The sequence below is a fragment of the Melanaphis sacchari genome, unplaced genomic scaffold, assembly GCF_002803265.2.
Source record: "Melanaphis sacchari strain LSU unplaced genomic scaffold, SCAv2.0 Contig54_pilon_pilon, whole genome shotgun sequence".
Taxonomy (NCBI): Eukaryota; Metazoa; Arthropoda; class Insecta; order Hemiptera; family Aphididae; genus Melanaphis; species Melanaphis sacchari.
The window spans coordinates 876,927-898,054 of NW_020271380.1; the positions used below are offsets into that span (position 1 = coordinate 876,927).

Sequence of the window (21,128 nt, forward strand, 5' to 3'; positions counted from 1 at the left end):
AAATAAATAATTACGAATAGGAATAAAATCTAAAAATATTAAAATATGTAGTGGTTAGGGGTAAAGTTTATGAATAATAATTGTGATATAATATCATAATCATGATAATAATCTATCATTTTTCTTTCCATGAGCGTACCTCCATAAACGTTTACTGGTATCATAAGAATATTAATTTTTGAACCGCTCTCAAAGTATCATCACAACGCCGTATAGGCTATTGTAAATTGTTCACTCAGTCGCTTTGACACGGAGTTGTGGACGCTAAAACGCCTAACGCCATTGGCTCTAAATTCAGTTATAATCTTAACCTATCCGATCATTCTAACCATTGTCCATTATCGTCTCAGGCTTCCCGCTATAGTTTACTGTTTGTTCATCTCAAATACTTGTCGCTGCGAGTTTTAATTGTTTACTGTTGTAAGCCGCGAGTTTTTCAGTTAGCTACTGTTGTTACCGTTTATTTTTACTTCGTTTACCGCCGACACCACAGAGTTCCTTAAACCACGAGAACACCGTCCGTGGTAAGTAGCCTACCAGTAACGCTGCGTGTGAGCGCCCGAAAAGAACTTCAATCCATTTGTACACAAAACTCCCATATCAACCATGGCAGCCGCCATTGCTGGAGTGTTCCAACCCGAAATGCAAAATCTCATCAAAGAGTCCAAGGTATTGTTAGTGGGCGCGGGTGGCATTGGCTGTGAGGTTCTCAAGAACCTCGTGTTGACGGGTTTTAGCGAATTGGAGATTATCGATTTAGACACCATAGAAGTTAGTAACTTAAACCGGCAGTTTCTATTCAACAAGGAGTCTGTGGGAAAAGCCAAGTCACATGTCGCCAAAATTAGCGTACTAAAATTCAACCCAAATGTGAATATCACTTCACACTTGGGTGACATTATGGACACTAAGTATGGTGTGGCATTTTTCAATAAGTTTAAATTGGTCATAAATGCTTTGGACAACAAGAAGGCACGTAGCCATGTGAATCGTATGTGCCTGTCATGTGATATCCCACTCATTGAATCTGGTACGATGGGTTATAGTGGCCAAGTAGAATTTATCAAGAAAGGAGTAAGTCTTTGTTATGAATGTTATCCAAAATCTGAACCTAAGTCGTATCCAATGTGCACAATCAGAAACACACCTAAAGAACCTATTCACTGTATTGTATGGTCCAAGTTCTTATTTGGACAATTATTTGGAGAATCGGATGAAGACGTGTCCATGGACGAGGCTATTTCTCAAGACAGCTCAGAAACAATGTCAGCCCGCAATTGGGCTATTAAAAATGAATATAATCCAAGAAAATTGCTTAAGAAAGTTTTTTATGATGACATTCAATACTTGTTGAGTATGGAACATCTATATGTGGATAAAAAAATTAAACCAGTACTTTTGGATGAAGCACTTTTTAATCAAGAACGTGTAGAGTACAGCCACGTACCTGACAGTGAACTGTTAACTCTCATACAATGTGTATCAATGTTTTTGGATTGTATAACACCAATTAAACAAAAATTAGAAGCATCCAAAAATAGATGTTTAGTCTGGGATAAAGATGACGATGACTTTATGAATTTTGTTGTATCAAGTAGCAATATTCGTTCAGCGATTTTTAACATACCATTTAAAAGTCACTTTGATATTAAATCAATGGCAGGAAATATTATTCCTGCAATAGCCACAGCAAATGCTATAATTGCTGGACAAATTGTAATACATGCTTTGAGAATTTTAAGAGGTAAATATGAACGGTGTCAAAGCGTATTTTTAAGAGGTATGCCTAATCACAAAGGTGCAGTTCTTGTCAAAGACAAATTTCTTGAAAAACCAAATCCAAAATGCATGGTGTGTACTACTGATGGAGAAATTATATTATCTACTGATATAAACAATTTGACCGTGAAGCAATTTGAAGAATTAGTATTAAAGAAAAAATTAAACGTGGTAGCACCTGATGTTTTGGTAGATGGTAGAATGATAATTTCTAGCGATGAGGCTGACGAGGTCGATTTATATGAAAAAACTCTAGCAGAAGTTGGTGTGAGTCATGGATCTAGATTTAGCGTTGATGATTATTTCCAAAATTATAGTATCAAAATCATGTTGTTTCAAAAAGAAAAATCTGAGGAAGAAGATCCAGATTTTGAAATTTTTGGCAATTTAGAAGAAATGAATAAAGCAAATAAATTAAAGAACAATATAGCTGAAGCTGAGGAAAATGATGAAGATTGTTTAATTGAGAAGGATGAAAGTAGCGCTGATAAAGTAGATGGTGGCAAGTTAAAAAGCAATGAACAAGCACAGGATATGAATACTGACAAAGAACAAGCTGATGATTCAATAATTAAGGAGGATATAATGGATAGTGATCCAGAAGTTGTCGAGATGGATCAAGAAATCAGTAATGAAGAGATATTGGCTACTAAAAGAAAAGCTAATGAAGCAATTGAAGATGTTAACGGAGCTAAGAAAAGTCGTATTGACTAAAATACTATTTATAGTTACTATTAACAGTAAATTTGAACTTCATACAACTTAATAATATATACATTTATAAACACGTAACAATAATGTTGATAAAACTATTTTAATGTTCCTTTTTAGTAATACTGCTGTAATTTTCATATTCTTTTAATCAGACTACATTATTATTAACTACAACAAAATTTGTATTTTCATGATTGTATTACCTAATAATTATTATTTTTTTGATATCCAATTTATAAAGAGAAAATCAATTCATATTATTAACATTTTTTTATTTATATTTGTGAAGGTTTTATATTTTACTTGTATTTTCTGAGATAAAATTAAAACTAACTCTGGCTAAATTGCTTAAATTATTTTCAAGTATGGACTTAATTTACAAATTAATTTTTTTTTTTGATACTGTTTTACTATTAATGACTATGAGTTGAACTAATGCTATAACCTCGTACAATTATTAAACTTAACAATATATAAATGTATATTATGACAATTATTTATTGCATTTTTGTAGATGTATTAATTTACTAAGTGTTCTGCATCAAAATAATCATCTACTTACTACATTGTAATATTTTGTAAATATGATTTTTCTGAAGAGCACAAAACATATTTTTATTTTTATTATATTCATACTGTTGATTGTGGCATTGTGTTAATGTTGAAATGTGAACTGGTTTACAACACCTAAGACATTCATTTAAAAAAGTATATAATATATATTAAACACAGCCAACCAATAACGATACATCAAAACTAGATATTTAGTTATCATCGTACCTAAGTTAGTTTAGATAATAACTTCCAACTGACTTAGTTAAATAAGTAAATATATGTTATATGATTAATTTTAATCTTGGACTACTACTAAAAACAATACATTGAAGCTTGGCTTTAATCATAAAGTATTTAGTTAAGTCAGTAACATTTGACTGAAAATATTGAGTAAGTTATCTTATAATTTGATTACAAATCAATTGTAATATAAATTTGTTGTAATTATGTAATTTCATTAAAGTCTTGTAAGTTAAAATACAAAGAAATTGCAGATGACTGGGCAAATAATATGGAGATATTGTGATATGTGGTTCATATACTACGACTGACAAGTATATTTTAAGATTAAATTGATTACTCATATTTAAAACTTAATAACAAAAACTGTGTACTCTTTACATTTGTATAAAACTTATTTATCTTATAATTTTTTTTATATATTACATTTATTAGATTAACTAAAACATAAGTAACTGCTCTGTTAATTATAAATTAATTTGATTGAGATTTAGTTAGGCATTTACATTACTTTTGTCATTCCAAGCACATTATACTTTTTGGTAAGGTGCCAAAAATATTTTATTTTGTAAACTATAATGTTATGTACTTTTAAATTATAATACAAATACCTTTCCTGTGTTTATTTAAATTGTTATTTTGTTTTTATTTGACGATAAATCTAAGAAACAGTTTAACAGTAGGGTACATCACTCATGTTGAACTAAGTATAATCATATTACTCTAAGATTCATATGATTCTCAGTAAAACATATTTCTCAAAAAAAAAGACGAAATTCGTAAATAATCAGTCGTATATGAAAAAATTTATAAAAATTGTTAGAAATAGTTGTTTTATTCATAGTTCACATTATCGTTAACATATAACACATTGAAAATTAATCAAAACACAATCTTTAATAAATTATCAGACAATTAAACTGAGTAAAATAAAATGTAACCCAATAAAATAATTATTCATAAATGTTTGTGTTGTTTTTGGACTACGGAAAGTACGTACTTCTTCGTCAATTTAATATTTACTTACTTTATTTTGACCTAAAATGCTGATTATTAATCGTGCTTTAATATTTTTACAACAAAATATTGTACTTCAAATTTAAAGAAATAAATTAAATTATGACAACTTGGGTAATTCTTTTCGAAATAATGTGTTTTCTGGCTAAAAAAATAACAGTAAGTTGATTATTTATGTTTATACATTCAGAGTAAAGCGGTACATAGATAGATAACTACCAAAAAAAAAACATGCCAAAGATCAGTAGGTCAAGTATATGTGGTCATTGTAAGGTTTCAACATTTTTTTTTTTTTTTATTACAAAACTTATTTATAACACCTTTGAAGTGACAGGAATAATGTTAACATTGTATCTTAAATTATGATATAAATATAATATATTATCAAAGAAGAAATAGAAAAATCATCTTCCAAAAATTGAACACAAGGCACAAAACATGGTCTCTTATTTAAAAAGAGAACTCTTTATGATAGATCCCATTCAAAAATTTTTTTTTTACGGAATACTATTTGAGATACCAATATAAAATGTAGCAAATTAATAATATTTTATTCTCTAAAAAAAGAAGCAAATCGTGATTATTATAAAACTGTCAATTTTAAAATGATCATAATTTAAACATAAATAAAAGTCTATAGATGCCTTAAATAATAATCTTACCTTAATAAATCTTTTTAAATTTTTTTTTTTTAGAAGTATTGAAAGTTTCACAAATTTGAACTTGTAGTACGTCATCATGAGTACATTTGAGAAATCATTTTTTGAAATTTAGATGACATTCACACAGGTATTTTTGTGAGAGGTCGTTTTCTTGACTGAACCATTAAATAAAAACTAATGCACTGATATTATTTAAAAATCTATGGTTGAACATATTATGACAGAAGACTGTAGCATTAATGCTTTAATTTCGACTTTCTGTAACGCCATCAATAATAAAAACAATACTAAATTATGTAGGGGATGTATTATACTTATTTGCATATTATTTATTTTTTCTATATATACATAAGTGTAATGCACAGTGAAGTACATTGATTTTCATATGTATATATACAAATATAATTAAATTTCTTTTTATAAATTTCAAAGTTATAAGCTAACAAAACATTTCATATTTTCATAACTAAAATATTCAGTTTTACATTGGTAAATTTTAATATTAATACCTACTAAATAAATGGCATTGCTGCTTTTGATACCTACATAGTTATTTGGATGATTATACAAATGTTAAAATTTTTCATGATCTAAATTATTAAATTTCTAGTACTTATGTAAATATATTATACATATTATACAACAAAAACTGCAAAATCAATAATTTATTTAGGATATAGATAGTCCATGTAAGTATAGTATAAAATATAAATTAAACATTAATACATACCACAGAAAAAAAAATGTAGAGAGACAAGAACATAATTTTAATTGTATACAAATTAGAATAGATTTCATAAAATATCAAAAAAAAAAAAAAAAAAAACCACTACATATACGATATACATATATATTTATATATGAGTATATCTATATACATAAATATATATATATATAACAACCAATTGAAATTAAAATTAGTATTAATAGTCTGTATGTTGTACAATTTGTATAATTAAATAATAAAAAAAGAAAAAAGAACATAATTACGGTATATGTTTAACTAGCCACAAAACTATAGTCATACTATGCAAGTTTTACATATATATATATATATATATATATATATATTATGAATATACAATATTATTGTTAAACACTTTACACTTTTACACAGTTATTACAGTATTACAGAGCTTCTAATAAAATAATTGTTCTCTATTATAACAACATTGAGCTCTAATATTGTATCTATGCAACAGCTGCATCAGTATTATTAAATATATAATATTTAAATTATTATTATTTTTAAATTTTTTTGTTAAAGCATAAAAAAAAACATTTATATACTTGGTTATATAATAATATTCGTGTGTGAACAAGTATGGTCGTTGGCGATAAACACAATGGGTTTATTATTATCATACTATACATATAAATAAATTATGTTATAATAACATATCACGCCAAAAGAGCAATATTTTTGAACTTTTTGCCAAACAATTTTGGATCACTATATAAAGAAATATATACTAATTGATGTTAAAATGAAATACAGGCTTCTATATTTTACATGCAATTAATTATATTAATTGGGAATACGTGCCAATAACATAAATTGCATGTGATAGTAACTAATTTGTACATAATTTTGAATAGTCATTACATTTGATTTTTATTAATTAACAATTTCAAATTAATGACTAAAATTGAAAATCTATTTTAGTTTAAAAGCTTGTTTTCTTTCCAATACTCGTATAGTCTTGAAAAAATAGAGGAACCCTTGAGTATGACAAAAAAAAAAAAAAAAATCAGTTTGGATTAACTAAAAATAAACACGTCAAATAAAAAAATGTCTATATATATTATAAATATAATATATAATAAATAAAATTAAAACATTTATACATTGGAATGAAGTTTTTATTCTTGACAAATATATTTTTTTCAATTTATTATTAATAGATCGCAACTATTATGAATAATAAAACAAATTTTTTTCACAAATAATATACATTAAACCCATTAGTAAATATTTTATTAAAATAAAAAGAAGATATAAAAGGACAGATTATTACAATATGTATTTGTTTTTTGTTAATTAATGTATTCTTTTGATATATAATCATTGAATTTAAATTATTGTTACCTCAATATTAAATAGATACAATTTTGTTTGGAGTAATTTTATTTTTATAGATTTTTTGAGGTACACATTATAATGATATAATAATATACTATTAATATTGATTATCTGAATAAATAATAATATTAATGGTTTTTTTTTTTTTCATAAAAATTTTGGAAGTCATTATAACATATACTAAATTTAAGTTGTCTACAAAAAAAAAAAGAAAACAGGAACGTTAGGTATGCAAAAAATAAAATTTTCAATGCAATAAAAATGTTAAAATCGCTGCACATTTTGTATGATATACAAATTGTCTGTAGTTTATGAAATTAACAATTACTCTAGATTTGTATTAATATGATTGAAAAAGCATTAGACCTACCCCTTTATAATATGGATATCAATTATGCACATAAAAAATACACTACAAAACCGTAAGAATTTGCACTATATTTACACAAGTTTACTATAGTATATATATTAATACACATGTAATTGTTTATAAAATTATCTTTGGACTTAAAAAATAACACAAAAGGCAAGTAATTGGGAACTAAATCAAAATTTGAATTTAATTTTTAAAAGGCTACACGTTTGACGAGATCCTCTGGGAAAAAAAAAACAAATATCTTACTATAAAAAAAAAAAAAAAAAAGAAAAAACAACAACATAATAATATTTGATTAAAATAAGACTGATTATTAGTTCCAATAATTTTGTTTAAAGTTTGTAACAACAAAAAGAAAAAATATGGTTGTTAGTATTATTGAAAATGAGCTTAAAAACGTTTTAAAATTGCGAATTCATTCATTTCATAAGTTGAGTTTAGGTATCAACAAATTTACCTATAACAAAGTTGACAACCTTAGACTGTACTTTTTTTTTAAAAACTTAATACATAAAATAATACAGATATGATGAATTTGTAGTAAGTTTTTTTCTGTGTACATATATATTACCTTAAATGTTTGTGAGTGGTTTGATTGCCAAGGCATTTTTTGGTCGCACTGTAAATAACAAAAAAAAAGAACAATATTTATAATTAACATACTAAGGAATTAAAGGCCAAGGCCCTTTGTTTTAGGAATTTAGTTGCAATAGGTTAAAGATAATAAATTAGCAAATGCATTTAATATAAGGTGTAATCGTCATTTTGTACATTTGATTAAAAATGTCAAAAAAAAAATAAAATACTTAGTGCAGGTAATATATGATACATTATTAATAGGTATTTCAAGAACATTAAGCCCGATTATTTTTAATTATTTTTTAGTCACAATACATGATAAATTCATTTACCAATTCTACACTAAAAAAAAATCTATTGTTTATCATTCTTAATAGATTAAAATTCAAAATAATCTATTTAAAATTAGAGATAATATTCATTAATAATATACCTATCAGTTAGTTGAAAATGCTCCCAGTTTTATCTATTTATTGGACAATAGGATTAATTAGACTAGTTTTAATTAAAATTGATTCTAATTATTGACATTAGAAAATAAAAAAATAATGGAATAATATATTTAAATTATTAAGATAATAAATAATAATATAGATCAGAATTTCCAGTCAGGACAATTAAAATTTTTTTTATTTTAAAATGCTAATCTATTTAGTTAGACATATTTTATTTTCAATACAAGCTAATTGACTTTAATCCATGAAAAAAATACTTAGGTAAACAATATTATACATTTATACTAAATTAATATTATTTATAGCTATATTAATTAATAATAAGTAATACATTTCATCGACAAGAAGATTAAAATAATTATATTACCAATATTTCATTAAATAACGTCAAATTACTTTTATTATTATGTTTGACTCGATATTACAACCATACAATCAATATACATATTTAATAACAATAATCAAAAGATTAAATAAAAATAAAAAAATTAAGTATTAAAAAAACTAAATATGGGTATAAATAACTAGTATAATTTTAATGAAATTTTAATTGAATATAAATTTAAATAACTCACTATTTAAGACTAAAAGGATTTCAAAATAGCGCACTTCAATACTAATCATTTAGTTTAAAAATTAGATTTTTAACAACTCTTTTAATATAAATTAATAAAAACTTATCTTAAATCTACATAATATAAACATAATTTGCTTTTACCTTTTAAGCTATTTCATTTGAAGGTTGCCTGGAAGTAGTTGACGATGATGGGTGATTTGGACTATCTGGATTAATATTCTCTGGAGTAGATGGACCACCACTAGCAGCAGATGCTTCATTTCCACTTCCCACAGAATCTTTTAAATGCTTAGGTATCAAAGCAGATTTCAGAGACCCAGCTGCACTCAATTCTGAAAAAAATTAAATAGTTTAGTTTAACCTTTAAATTAAATTTAAAACAATAATACAAAAACGTTATTAAAAGAGTGCTATAGATACATCAAGTAGAAAACCTCTATTTAACAAATATACATACAAAAAATATGAATAACCAATTTTGTATGATAAGCTTTAATATTAGGATGAATTGTTCAATTATCAAACTTAAAGATAAAAACATATCTATTTTGTTTTTTTATGCTGATCCTTTACAATATTTTAATCTTTAAGATACATGAGCATCTTTAAGTTGTAATATTTTACATACTTACTCAATAACTTTCTTAAAAATATAAAGAACCATTATATCAACACAAATAATATATATTCATTTGAGTTTAATTATAGGTCCATTCATTCTAATATTACAGCTAACATAAAAATGGTTCTGTAGTATATGTAAATTTGTTTTAAATGGTACATTAGTAATATAGAAATAATACATGTAAAGGAAATTTAATATTATTTTTGATTTTATGAGATAATAGTTAAATACTTACCTAATTGCGTAAAATTGAAAAGTGGAGGTAATGATCGTCCATTTGGTAATCTATGGAGTGGATCTCTTAACTCATCGAAAAATGCATGAGCACACGCTTGTAATGGAGACACCCTAAGTGATGGAGTGTATTCAAGTAACACCGACACCAATTCTACAGCTTCTGCTGGTGTCCGCATACGGAAAACCTTTATAAATGACGCCTTTAGGTTAACACATAGAATATACGCTTCAAACACACACTTCATTATAGTTAAAATATTAAAAGAAAACGGCATAAATTAAATAAATATAACAATTCAAAAGACATGTTAGAGCTCTAATTTTCTTTAAATTCTACAGTAACTTTCAAATATAGCAGTAATAACCACAATCGAATACCATTTTTACGAGCAAATACATAATTTGTTTTAAACTTATCAAAAAATAATAATTAATAAATTATTATTATATAAAACTGAAATTATCTTAAAAAAAAAACTTATAATTATACACTAAATAATCAGTCATGTAACCTTTGTAGGCAAGTTGTTAAGACTCTTTTAATATAAAGAGTATGTCAAAAAGGTTATAATAATTGAACAAGAAAAACTGGTTAGATATTCAAACTATCTCACAGTCATTTTTCGACTTACTCTAATCTTTTGATGAACATTGCTGTTTTTTGGGAACGACATGCGTTGCAGCATAAACTGCAAGGTACAATATGTACGTTAAAAATAAAAGTAAAGATTTTTCTTCTCTAACATGTCTTACTAAAATAATATTAGTAGAAAAATAAACTTAAAAAAAAAAAAAAAATGAAAATGAAAATTAGATTTATTATTTGATAGACAAAGAAATTGAAGCCCTGTAATTGAATTTGCTCATACAATTTAATGTAAAAATAGACAATCTTTATAAGTTAGTTACATGTAATTATTAAACAAATGTTACAATTATTATACTAACTTTAATACTTACTATATTAATCTGTAGCTTCTAGATCAAATTAATTTTACTTAAAACAAGATTAAATTTATTTAAATTCTACGTAATGTTTGTAGCAAAATTCATAGAAATAAAATATTTTGAAAAAACTTATGAGCAAACTCTGTAAGAATATTATTTCTTTAACCTCGTACATATTTGTTAAATTCAATATAAATGTAATTCAAACAATAACTAACCTTTGACCAAGGATGAGATTTGATCTGTGGGAATTTGAATTCTGTATAGTTGGGATTCATTTCTCTGATCTGTTCTCTTGTTGGTGTGCCAAGGACTTTTATAATTTCAACTAATTGATCAACACCAGAGTCCCCTGGAAAGATTGGCTGACCTAACATAAGTTCTGCTAATACACATCCAGCACTCCATACATCTAAGAAATCAATATTTCATCAAAAAATTAAATAATTTATAAATTATCATTTTAATTGAAAATTTGTTTGATATTAATTATTTAGTACCTATAATATATATATATAGATAAATATACTAATAAACATATTAAAAAAAATAATTGTTTATTTTAAACACAGAAATACAAATATAATAATATTACAAAGATATTTTCAAATATGTATTTTAACTTTTGAGAGTTGATAATATGAAGTGTGTACAATAAAAACCCAGACAAAACGTATTAAAAATTGTTTCAAACATACTATTTAAATTTTAAATGGATAACCTAAAAAATAGTGCCCTTTAGCTTCAATAAAATACTCTCACAGTCTTGAACTTATTAAAATACCTTTGAATTTCCTTCATAGTTATAGCTTTTAGCTCTTTTGTCATGTTATCTATAGTTTCATTAGTCTTTGAATCTCTAACTTTTGAAGTTAATTTTAAGTCTTGGAAACAAAAAAAAAAAAATCACATGAAGCTAAGTCTAGTGGATATGGTAGAGCAGGTACCATTAGTATATTTTTAGAATGCATTGGTGCTTTATAGTAGAGCAAAGACCACGAGTTTGATTTCTAGCTTTTTATGGTATACTTTCTCTCTTAATCTTTCTAATACATGTTTATAGAACACTTGATTTACTGTCCGATCTGTAGACACTAATTCATAACGAACTAAACAAAAAAAATCAATAAAAGAGCTTTTTTTGATGCTTGACCAGACTTGATGACATTTTTTTGGACGAGGCAAATTTTTTGTTTTCCATTGTAAATGATAAATCTTTGGTTCCAAGTTTCGATCAAAACCAAGAACATAAGTTTCACTACTCGTAATAATTGTTTTATAATAACTTGGGTCATTAGAAACCCAATTTTTTAGTTCCAAATATATTTTAATGCAGTGTTTCTCTATTTGTTCATTAGTTAAGCAATAGTTTTGTAGGCACTCTTTTCATACCCAATTCATCAGATAAAATTGAATGACATATACCAATTGATAAATTAACTTTCATTGGCTATTTATCTAACAGTTAATTAATGGTTTTATTTAGTTTTATTTCGAACAAGAGTAAAGATATAATTTTTTTTTTTAAATGTTGGTGGACGCTCAGGATGATGGTAATCTTCAATAGATAAGCAACTTTCTTTAAAACATTTAAATCAGTCAAAAATTATATAACAGATCAGCGATATATCTCCAAAAGCCAATTTAAACAATTCAAAAATGTCCATAACATTTTTAAACAAAATTTAATACATGTTGCTCTACGTGAAATCGAGATTTTAGACAACCAAATTTAAATTGTCAATGACTGATTGGAGATAATAATTATTATTATATAATGAAATAATGGACATTTATTTTGTTTATTTTGGTATAATAACATTTCCAATAACATCAAAATTTTTTTTTTTTAATAACTTTAGTCTGGATATTTATTGAATACACTCATATATTATATATATATAGGCTCTGTAAAATTCATATAATACTAAAATTATACAAAAATCTTTAAATATATTTTATTAAGTCAGGAAATTGTAGTGAATAATTGAATTTTTAAGCACCAGTCGCAAATATTAATTTTAGATTATCAAATAAAATAAGAGCATGAAGGAAATACACAATAATTACCATTAATTATAATAAATAAATAAATAAATAAATAAAACAATATAAAATGAATGTTAAGTGTGTGTGTGAGAAATATTCTAAATTTAAAAATGATAAATTATTATGAATTAATAAATAATCTTATCAACAATAATTTATAAATGTACTGATTAATATTGGCTACCTATTTTTTATAAAATTCTGAACACCTAAAATTAATAAAAAAAAAAATTACCAATTTTTGTAGTGTAATCTATAGCACCGAATATCAGTTCAGGTGCTCGGTAGTATCTTGAACATATGTAGGATACATTAGGTTCACCCTTGATAAGAGTCTTAGCACTGCCAAAATCGCACAATTTCAATACCCCTGTTTCAGGATTTAATAACAAATTTTGAGGCTTAATATCACGATGACATATGCCTAATGAGTGAATATAAGCCAAACTTCGGAATAACTGGTACATGTACAACTATAAAATAAATTCATTAATAATATTTAATATAACATTTCAATTTCATTAATAATTTTATAAGAAGCAAACCTTAATGTAGTTGATCGGAATTGTTTGCCTTAATTTGCTATAATGACGAGCAACTTTATATACAGTATCTGGTATGTATTCCAAAACTAAATTTAGATAAACTTCATCCTTCTAAAATAATCATAAATTTATTAAAAAAAAAAAGAATATAAGTAGTTTAATCATTTTAAAATTACCTTGTCACCACTTGAATAAAAGAAGAATTTCAATTTCACTATGTTACAATGGTCTAGACGTTTCATTATTTGTAATTCACGATTCTAAAATAACCCATAAAATTAATAAATACATGAAAAATATTCATAATTAATGATTTAAATAAAAAATTAATTAATATTAACTTCTTTTTAAATTATTAGGTAAGAAACAAAAGAAAAAGTAATACTAATTAATACCTACTTTAAATGAATAGGAATGATGTTTAATTTTATTAATTTTTTATATTTTCTAAATTTTTATGTAGCATCTCAAACTTAAATAAAATCTGTTACTAAGCAAAACTCAGTTAAGTACAAGTTATTAATAAAATTTAATTGTTTTAATCTGAATAATTTGTCTATAATTAAGGTGCTCATGTCATGTTGAATAATCGATCAATGTAAAAACACTAAATTTAAAGGCATTACAAAAAGTTTTCAAAATTCAAATATTTTAAAAGCAAATGAACAAAAGTATATTCACATTATACATTCAATATTAAATTAAATGATAAAATATTAGAACTTACTTTAAATCTTTTATCTTGAAGGACTTTTTTAATAGCAACCATTTCTCCTGTATCACATAATTTAGCTTGATATACAACACCAAAACTTCCATTGCCGATAACCATTGTGTCTGTATACGACACCTCCAAGGGTCGATCTGGTCCTTGGCATGGATTTGCCACCACTGTAGTGACTTTACTGCCATCTTTACCTTAAATAAATAAATCATCATACAGTTAAATTAACATTTTCACAAAATATAGAAGTGTAATTAAATTATTAAATAAATTAGACTAGGACAAAGTTATTTAACATCAATATATTTGAGATATATAGATAATATTGTAAAATAAATATTTACACATTAAAATTTAATTGGCAAAAATTAATATTCAACTGCAAAATGTTTTCTAGTAAAATAAATTACCTTGAAAATATCAACACTTAAATAATAAACATATCTAATAATTGTGGAATATTGTACTAAATAATTTAAACTAATAACAAGATTATTGAATTAATGTGTTAAAAATTAAAATTAGATATTATATTATGATTTAAAACAGCGACTATCATGTTGCTTATCAATCATGAAACAATAAATATTTGATATTTAAATAAGCAATTAATTCACTACTAAAATTATAAAAATGCATAGTTAAATAGTAGAATATTGAGTAGATATGATTAAACTACAAAGGATAAGAAAATTATAAAATTAAAAATAATGTAAAAATAAATAATAATCATGATTGATGAGTAAAATATATAAAAACAGCAAAATAAATACCACAAAATAACTAATCTAAAAAAAAGTAATACAATTTTTAAGATACTTATAGTTTTTTTTAATATTGTAAATCACCTATGATAAGTCATTATTAAATATCATAGTAGATGCTATTATTAGTTAATCAATAATTTGTAAGAATAACTCATAGTAAAATTTATCTAAATTTTTTTATATAAATTATTTATTAATTTTTTGTTTCAAAATTAAGCCATTGATAAAGTTCTTATCATAATTAAAAAATGTTTTATCCTTTTTTTCAAAATTAAATAAGTTCAACAGAAATAATGTAATTATTAAGATAAACTATGACAAGAGAAAATATACAAATACTAAATAGAATAATTATTCTTAGAAATAAGGACTTATACTTTTAATCATTTATTTTAGTGAACAATCATTACTTAAAATATTATATTATTTAGTCAATAATATCATACTAATGATATTTAATACAGAAATAACAATGAACAGATATAGACAATACATCAAATATATTATTAAGATAAATTTTATACAAATAATCATTAATTCAAACATGAATTATAGATTCTAACTGTTCTTTAAATTATACAGATAATTATTAGGACTACTTTTAGATTATAGACAACCGTGGTAAGAAAAGATGAAAAAATGTTTAATTAAGTTTAAATTAAATTAAAAAATAAAAAGTAAAACATACTTATTCAATTAATGTTAGTTGAGAATATATTTTAAATAATCAATTAAAAGATAATATCAAGAAAATTAATACCTTGAAGTCTTAGACGTTCAGAATTTGCTACCACAGTTGGATTCCAAATAGGAACCACATCATTTATTGAGGGATCCTCACACGGAAGATGTAAATCCATTACTACTTAGTTTACTAACATGTCAAGCCAATGTATTGACATTGAATTCAAAAAAAGGTCTATCATTTCAAAATTAACTTGGCACAATGAAATCAACTAACCAATATATTTTTAGATTCAATAAAGGTTATTTATTTAAATGAAAAATAAAAATTGATAAATTGAATTTGTTCTATCACTTCATTAAGATACATAGGTAAGATATAACATTTTAATATTTAAATATAAATTGATAATCACCCTAATTTTTTCAATTATTAAAATGTGTTAATAATAAATATTTTTTATTTCATTATTAATAATAAATTACCTATAGTATAAATTGCATCTATTTAATACCAACCAAATTTATTTTAAAAATGAATGAATTAAACTTATTAACTTTTTAAGTAAGTATCTAGTTTTATTACATTTATTCATAATTTATATGCATGTGATGTGATACATCAAGATAATTGATAATATCCATATCCATAGACGTATAAAAATTATTAACTATATTTTTATTAAGCTAAAAGAAATATATTCTAATAAAATAAAAATACCAAAATCTTAATTAGAAAATTGTGAACTTAAATAAGGCACATACACATTGCAACAGTGATGATAAAATTCTCTGGTCTTTCACCATAGCAGTAAATTGTTGTCCGGCTAACACCATTACCACTGCTTCAGTGTGTACATACCTTAATATAAATATCCTCCAAATGTTTTATTTTGATCATAAATATAATATACATATAAGTAACATATTATAATTTAACCAATTTTTAGATTTTCTATGGGAATTAAAAGTACCACATTTTTTGGCATTTAAAATTTTTATATAGATACCTATATAAAAAATGTAAATACATATGTACATCCTTATTTAATAACTAATAAATATTACACAGCATGAGAATTAAATTTACTTGCATAATTAAGCACTGATAAGCATATTTTTTCACATAAATAAACTTTCAAATATTGCATAATGAATTGAATGCAATTTCATTATAATTAATAACCAAAAATTAATTTTCAAAAGAAAATATTTTAGTTTAATTAGATAATACAGATATTTAATACCACATTAAATTTAGAATTCACATATTCATAAATTTATCAATCATTTATAAAAAGGTTATGATAATACATGATGCAGAATTTAAAATTACATTACAAGTAGGTTAGGTAGATATTATATACTAGTACCATAATATGACTAATGAAATAACAGTAGACCTAGACAGTTGTTTTTTTTATTGTGGTAATAATTAATATTTTATCTAACATAGTTGTAAAAATGACGTATTTTTTAAGTACATTACTTAAACATTATACATTAGGTGGATAATTTTATACTATAATTCAATAAAGGATCATAACTATGATCACTGATTATAAAATAGATTATAGTATTTTCTAAAATCAATGCTATGACTATGAAAATGTATGAAAGTATTATCATAAACACAGTTAATGAGCTACTTTGTTAAATCACAATAACTACCAACTATAGTAACTAAAACGTAATTTAAGTAACCTAAAATTATGCAAGTATCTTGAATTTAATGTATAAATAATGTGTATTAATTAATCTACAAATAACATAACAAAATACTCTTAAGTTAAAAAAATGAAATCAAATCAAAGGAATGTATATATATATATATATTATATATGTATAAAACATGCAAGGTAAATTTAGCAAATTACCTTGAAGGTAGTATATCATAGATAATTTAGTAGAATTACCTATTTGATAAGGATGAAAAGCCGTAATGACCTAATAGTAGATCAAGAATATATTTCAGTCAAATAAACATATTAAATTAATTTTATCCCTTCACTGTTTGACAGAGTATAACAGTAGGCCAAATGTTTGAACAAAAAATAAAAATAGTGTGGGTCGACTTTTCAAAAGAATGTACTGTCATTGTAAGTATTGTGATTATTTTAGGTAAGTGATTTTGAGTACGCACGAAAATGTTATGTTAATAGTGCAAATGTGTGTATGTAAGTACATACTTATGACTTTAATTCCGCCCAGAGGAGGATTCGGAGAAGTTTTATTTCCTTCAGCAAAGGAAGTAGTCCTGGGCCTTCCGCTCATGTCCACCGGAGGGTGGTGTGAATATTGTCGTCGAGTTCTCTCTTCGGAGTAGCTCTTCTATCAATCGTTGTCGTCGTCGTCGTCGTCGTCTTTGTCGTAGTATACAGCAGTCGTCGGCGTCGTCGACTAAGTGTGCAGCGGGTAGATGGTCTTCGGTTTTACATAATTCGTGCGAACTCGCGATTTCGGCGTTAACACACACGGGTGGCACTTAAAGGAAAATGTGTGCCGTACAAAACGGAACGAGAGTCGAGAAGAGGAAACGTGATTTATTGCTCCGCAATGTTTTTTATTGATAAAAAAAAAAAAGAAGAAAAATAAGAAATTTTTCTGATACGCCTATCTGGCCTGGTTCGCGGCCCACATACTACGCTACTACCTGAGGGTAGTGGTGGCGGCGGCTAAACAGCACATTGGAAAACGACGGACTGTACGCAGTACGCACGCACACTCAAACACGGTACACACTACACACACACGCGAGAGCGCGCGCACACGCAGACCGCGGCTTGGCGTTAACGGACCGACCGAACTCCTCGACCGCGGGAGAAACGGACGAGAATATTATTGTTGTTCGTACTTTTCCGATGACTGGGAGTCTACTGTAAAAAATGTAAGCGACTGATACGAACGCTCTGGCCGTTAGTCGTGTACTTGTTAGTTGTTTGTATCGTCGGCAGTAATCGAGCTTTCGCCTCGGGTCATCCGTAAATTGTGTTTTAATCACGAGTTCGACACGGCTGTGTCTCCATTTTGGAAACGTCGGCGGACGCAGCACCAGACGGCAGACATTGACCCAATCGGAACGGTTAGGGGGACCCCCCGACCCGCAACCACAGCCGACACACCGCTACGGCCCGCGCACGCCATCGCGCAATGTCGAAAACGTGACTGTGACGTCAGTCTATTGCGTAGTAGCGGCCGCCGACTGCCGCGCGCGAGCACTTCGGTGGCGGCCTAATCTGCCGCATTTTCATATTTTACCATTAATCTTTTTGGGATCGGCGTCGTTGCGCTGTGGAACGGCGTACCGTTTAATTTTATTTCTATAGTTTGGTCCGGACGTTTCCGAATACCGACTTTTTGACCGTGGTTGACGATATGATATAATTAAATCTATCCTTTCCATCCGTCAAACAAACTATTTCGTTAAAACAAAATTGTCTGGCATAGCGATCGTCACCTCGGCGGTCGGACTACTCAAGGATCGAGTGCGCAGGGTCAACTCGAATGCACGTCATAACGATATCCGTGTCTTTCGATTTAATCTATTCCTTAATGGCTCAGTCAGAGATGACTGGAACTGACGTAACCTTAAAACCGTATTCATGGATAGAAAAGAGTGTAGAAAAATAATCACTTGCCGCCGAATTTGGTTTTTTTTAAAGCCCGCCGACGTGATATTAATAATATGTTATTATATTATATAGTGAACGAGCGCACTCGTTGAACACGATCATTTATTATACTTGAGACTTATTTATAATTAACGTTCGCGTGGGTCAGATTTTTGGCTAATACGATTGACTGTAATTTATATTCCCCTAAATTGCACTTATTTCACTATCGTGTTTTACGTATTATATAATATTTAAGTACATACTATTTAATAATATTTAATCTACGCATTGTTTGAATTTTTTGAACATTTTTACGAATTTTAATAACTATTTGGGTATTACGACCGAAATATTTAATATATCCCAATTATCTACACGCAAATATTCACGCTAATAACGGTGTAGGTGACAAGTGATATTGCGTTTAGCCCGTTGACTTATAATTCCATTATAAAAAGTAAATGTGTATCTTTATCCGAATTATACATGTTATTTAAGTGTATTTTAATTAAATTTAAGAACTTGTAATCCATCTTATTTAAGACAATTGTGTTTTTATTTTTTGTCTTACATGTGTGTAATAGTCAATAGGCAAAATAAAACTGATCTATAGAAAAATATATTAAAAACAATATTTGTAAAACGTTCCAATCACAAGAAAAAAATTTATTTATATAGGCTATAATATGTTCACTTTATTCGTGGAATATTCTTACATCTTCAATAGAGCTATTGAACAAATAATGTGACTGAAGCCTGAAGGATGGAATAATTAGTTTGTAAAACTCTGATCCAACAACGATAGTATAATCTCTTTTTATTGGAAGTATTTTTGAATATTTAAATATTATAAATCTTTACTACTATTGTAATAAAGTTATTTTCTTAAAAATTAAAGTAGGTATAAAAAATAACTTACCATTATTTACAAACTAAAGTTCTCAATATTTTTATAATATGTTAATATTACAATTTCATAAAAATATGTATATTAATGTTATTTAATTACTAAACAGTAAAAATATCAGTATCTATTTATTTTTTTTAATGTAGGTAGTTTACTACCTCCATTAAAAAAATCTGTTCATTAAATATAGTACAGTAAGCTTATAGTTCGGTTAAACATTATCAGTATTAGGTATTAATGAATCTGTAGATCGTTTTTTTCTAAAAAACTAGTTTTCACTGTGATAAATTTCTATCAGTTGTTTTTAAATTTTTAACGAAAAAAGCTTTGGAATTCATTTAGCATTTGTGCAAAATTGAGTTTTAAATTTTGAGGAAGGGAGTTGTAATTTGTTTAATTTACGCCCTATTATTTAACTTAAAAAAAAAAAAAAAACCAAGCATTTTCCTTATGTAATTTATTAAACAGTTGATAGTTTGATACAATTAAAATAGTTTTATTCTGCAGTAGATACCTATAATTATTATAATATAGCTATTGTTACATTTATCGACTCCATCCAGTAGACGATTTATTACAAAATATCTTATCATTGCTATTATTATTCTAAGAATCTCATCAATAATTATTAATTTATATTTTGTAAACACCAACATTATTACATGACCTTCACATTTTGTATAAGCATTATTTATTATTTAAACAAATGGTTTGTAAATAGTAATAATTAATAATGCATAGGTACCTAATGTATTAAATTCCACAAAATCTAGAAAAATGCATTAAAAACATTTATAAAAGCATTCTAATTTCAAAATTATATTAAAGTATGTAGGTACCTATACTTAAGAATTGATTTAAAAATATTTCTTATTGATTTATTATAAACAATACTACCTATAGGCTATAATGTAGATAGGTATATAACGTGTGAAAAATGCATAACACAAAAACTAAACAAATAAAAATAATTCATAAAATATATGTAACC

At 25.8% G+C, this 21,128-nt stretch overlaps 2 protein-coding genes across 3 annotated transcripts; one reads left to right on the forward strand and one right to left on the reverse strand.

Annotated features, from left to right (window-relative positions):
• The first annotated feature begins 181 nt into the window (after window positions 1-181).
• LOC112599743 (SUMO-activating enzyme subunit 2) lies at window positions 182-2,716 on the forward strand. Its single transcript, XM_025346795.1, has one exon. The coding sequence runs from the start codon at window positions 607-609 to the stop codon at window positions 2,491-2,493; it is 1,887 nt and encodes a 628-aa protein (XP_025202580.1). The 5' UTR covers window positions 182-606; the 3' UTR covers window positions 2,494-2,716.
• A 3,266-nt stretch (window positions 2,717-5,982) lies between these two features.
• Window positions 5,983-18,678, reverse strand: LOC112599745 (protein kinase shaggy). Of its 2 annotated transcripts, none has more exons than XM_025346796.1 (10): window positions 17,806-18,678; window positions 14,169-14,359; window positions 13,618-13,701; window positions 13,442-13,552; window positions 13,132-13,369; window positions 11,066-11,259; window positions 9,898-10,099; window positions 9,179-9,369; window positions 7,998-8,045; window positions 5,983-6,689 (listed from the first exon to the last, which is right to left on the reverse strand). In XM_025346796.1, the coding sequence occupies exons 1-8, from the start codon at window positions 17,888-17,890 to the stop codon at window positions 9,182-9,184; spliced, it is 1,293 nt and encodes a 430-aa protein (XP_025202581.1). In that variant the 5' UTR covers window positions 17,891-18,678; the 3' UTR covers window positions 5,983-6,689; window positions 7,998-8,045; window positions 9,179-9,181. The 2 variants fall into 2 exon arrangements, with proteins under 2 accessions (XP_025202581.1, XP_025202582.1); XM_025346797.1 differs by having other exon boundaries at window positions 6,034-6,689; window positions 9,898-10,084; window positions 17,806-18,676.
• Window positions 18,679-21,128: the final 2,450 nt, after the last annotated feature.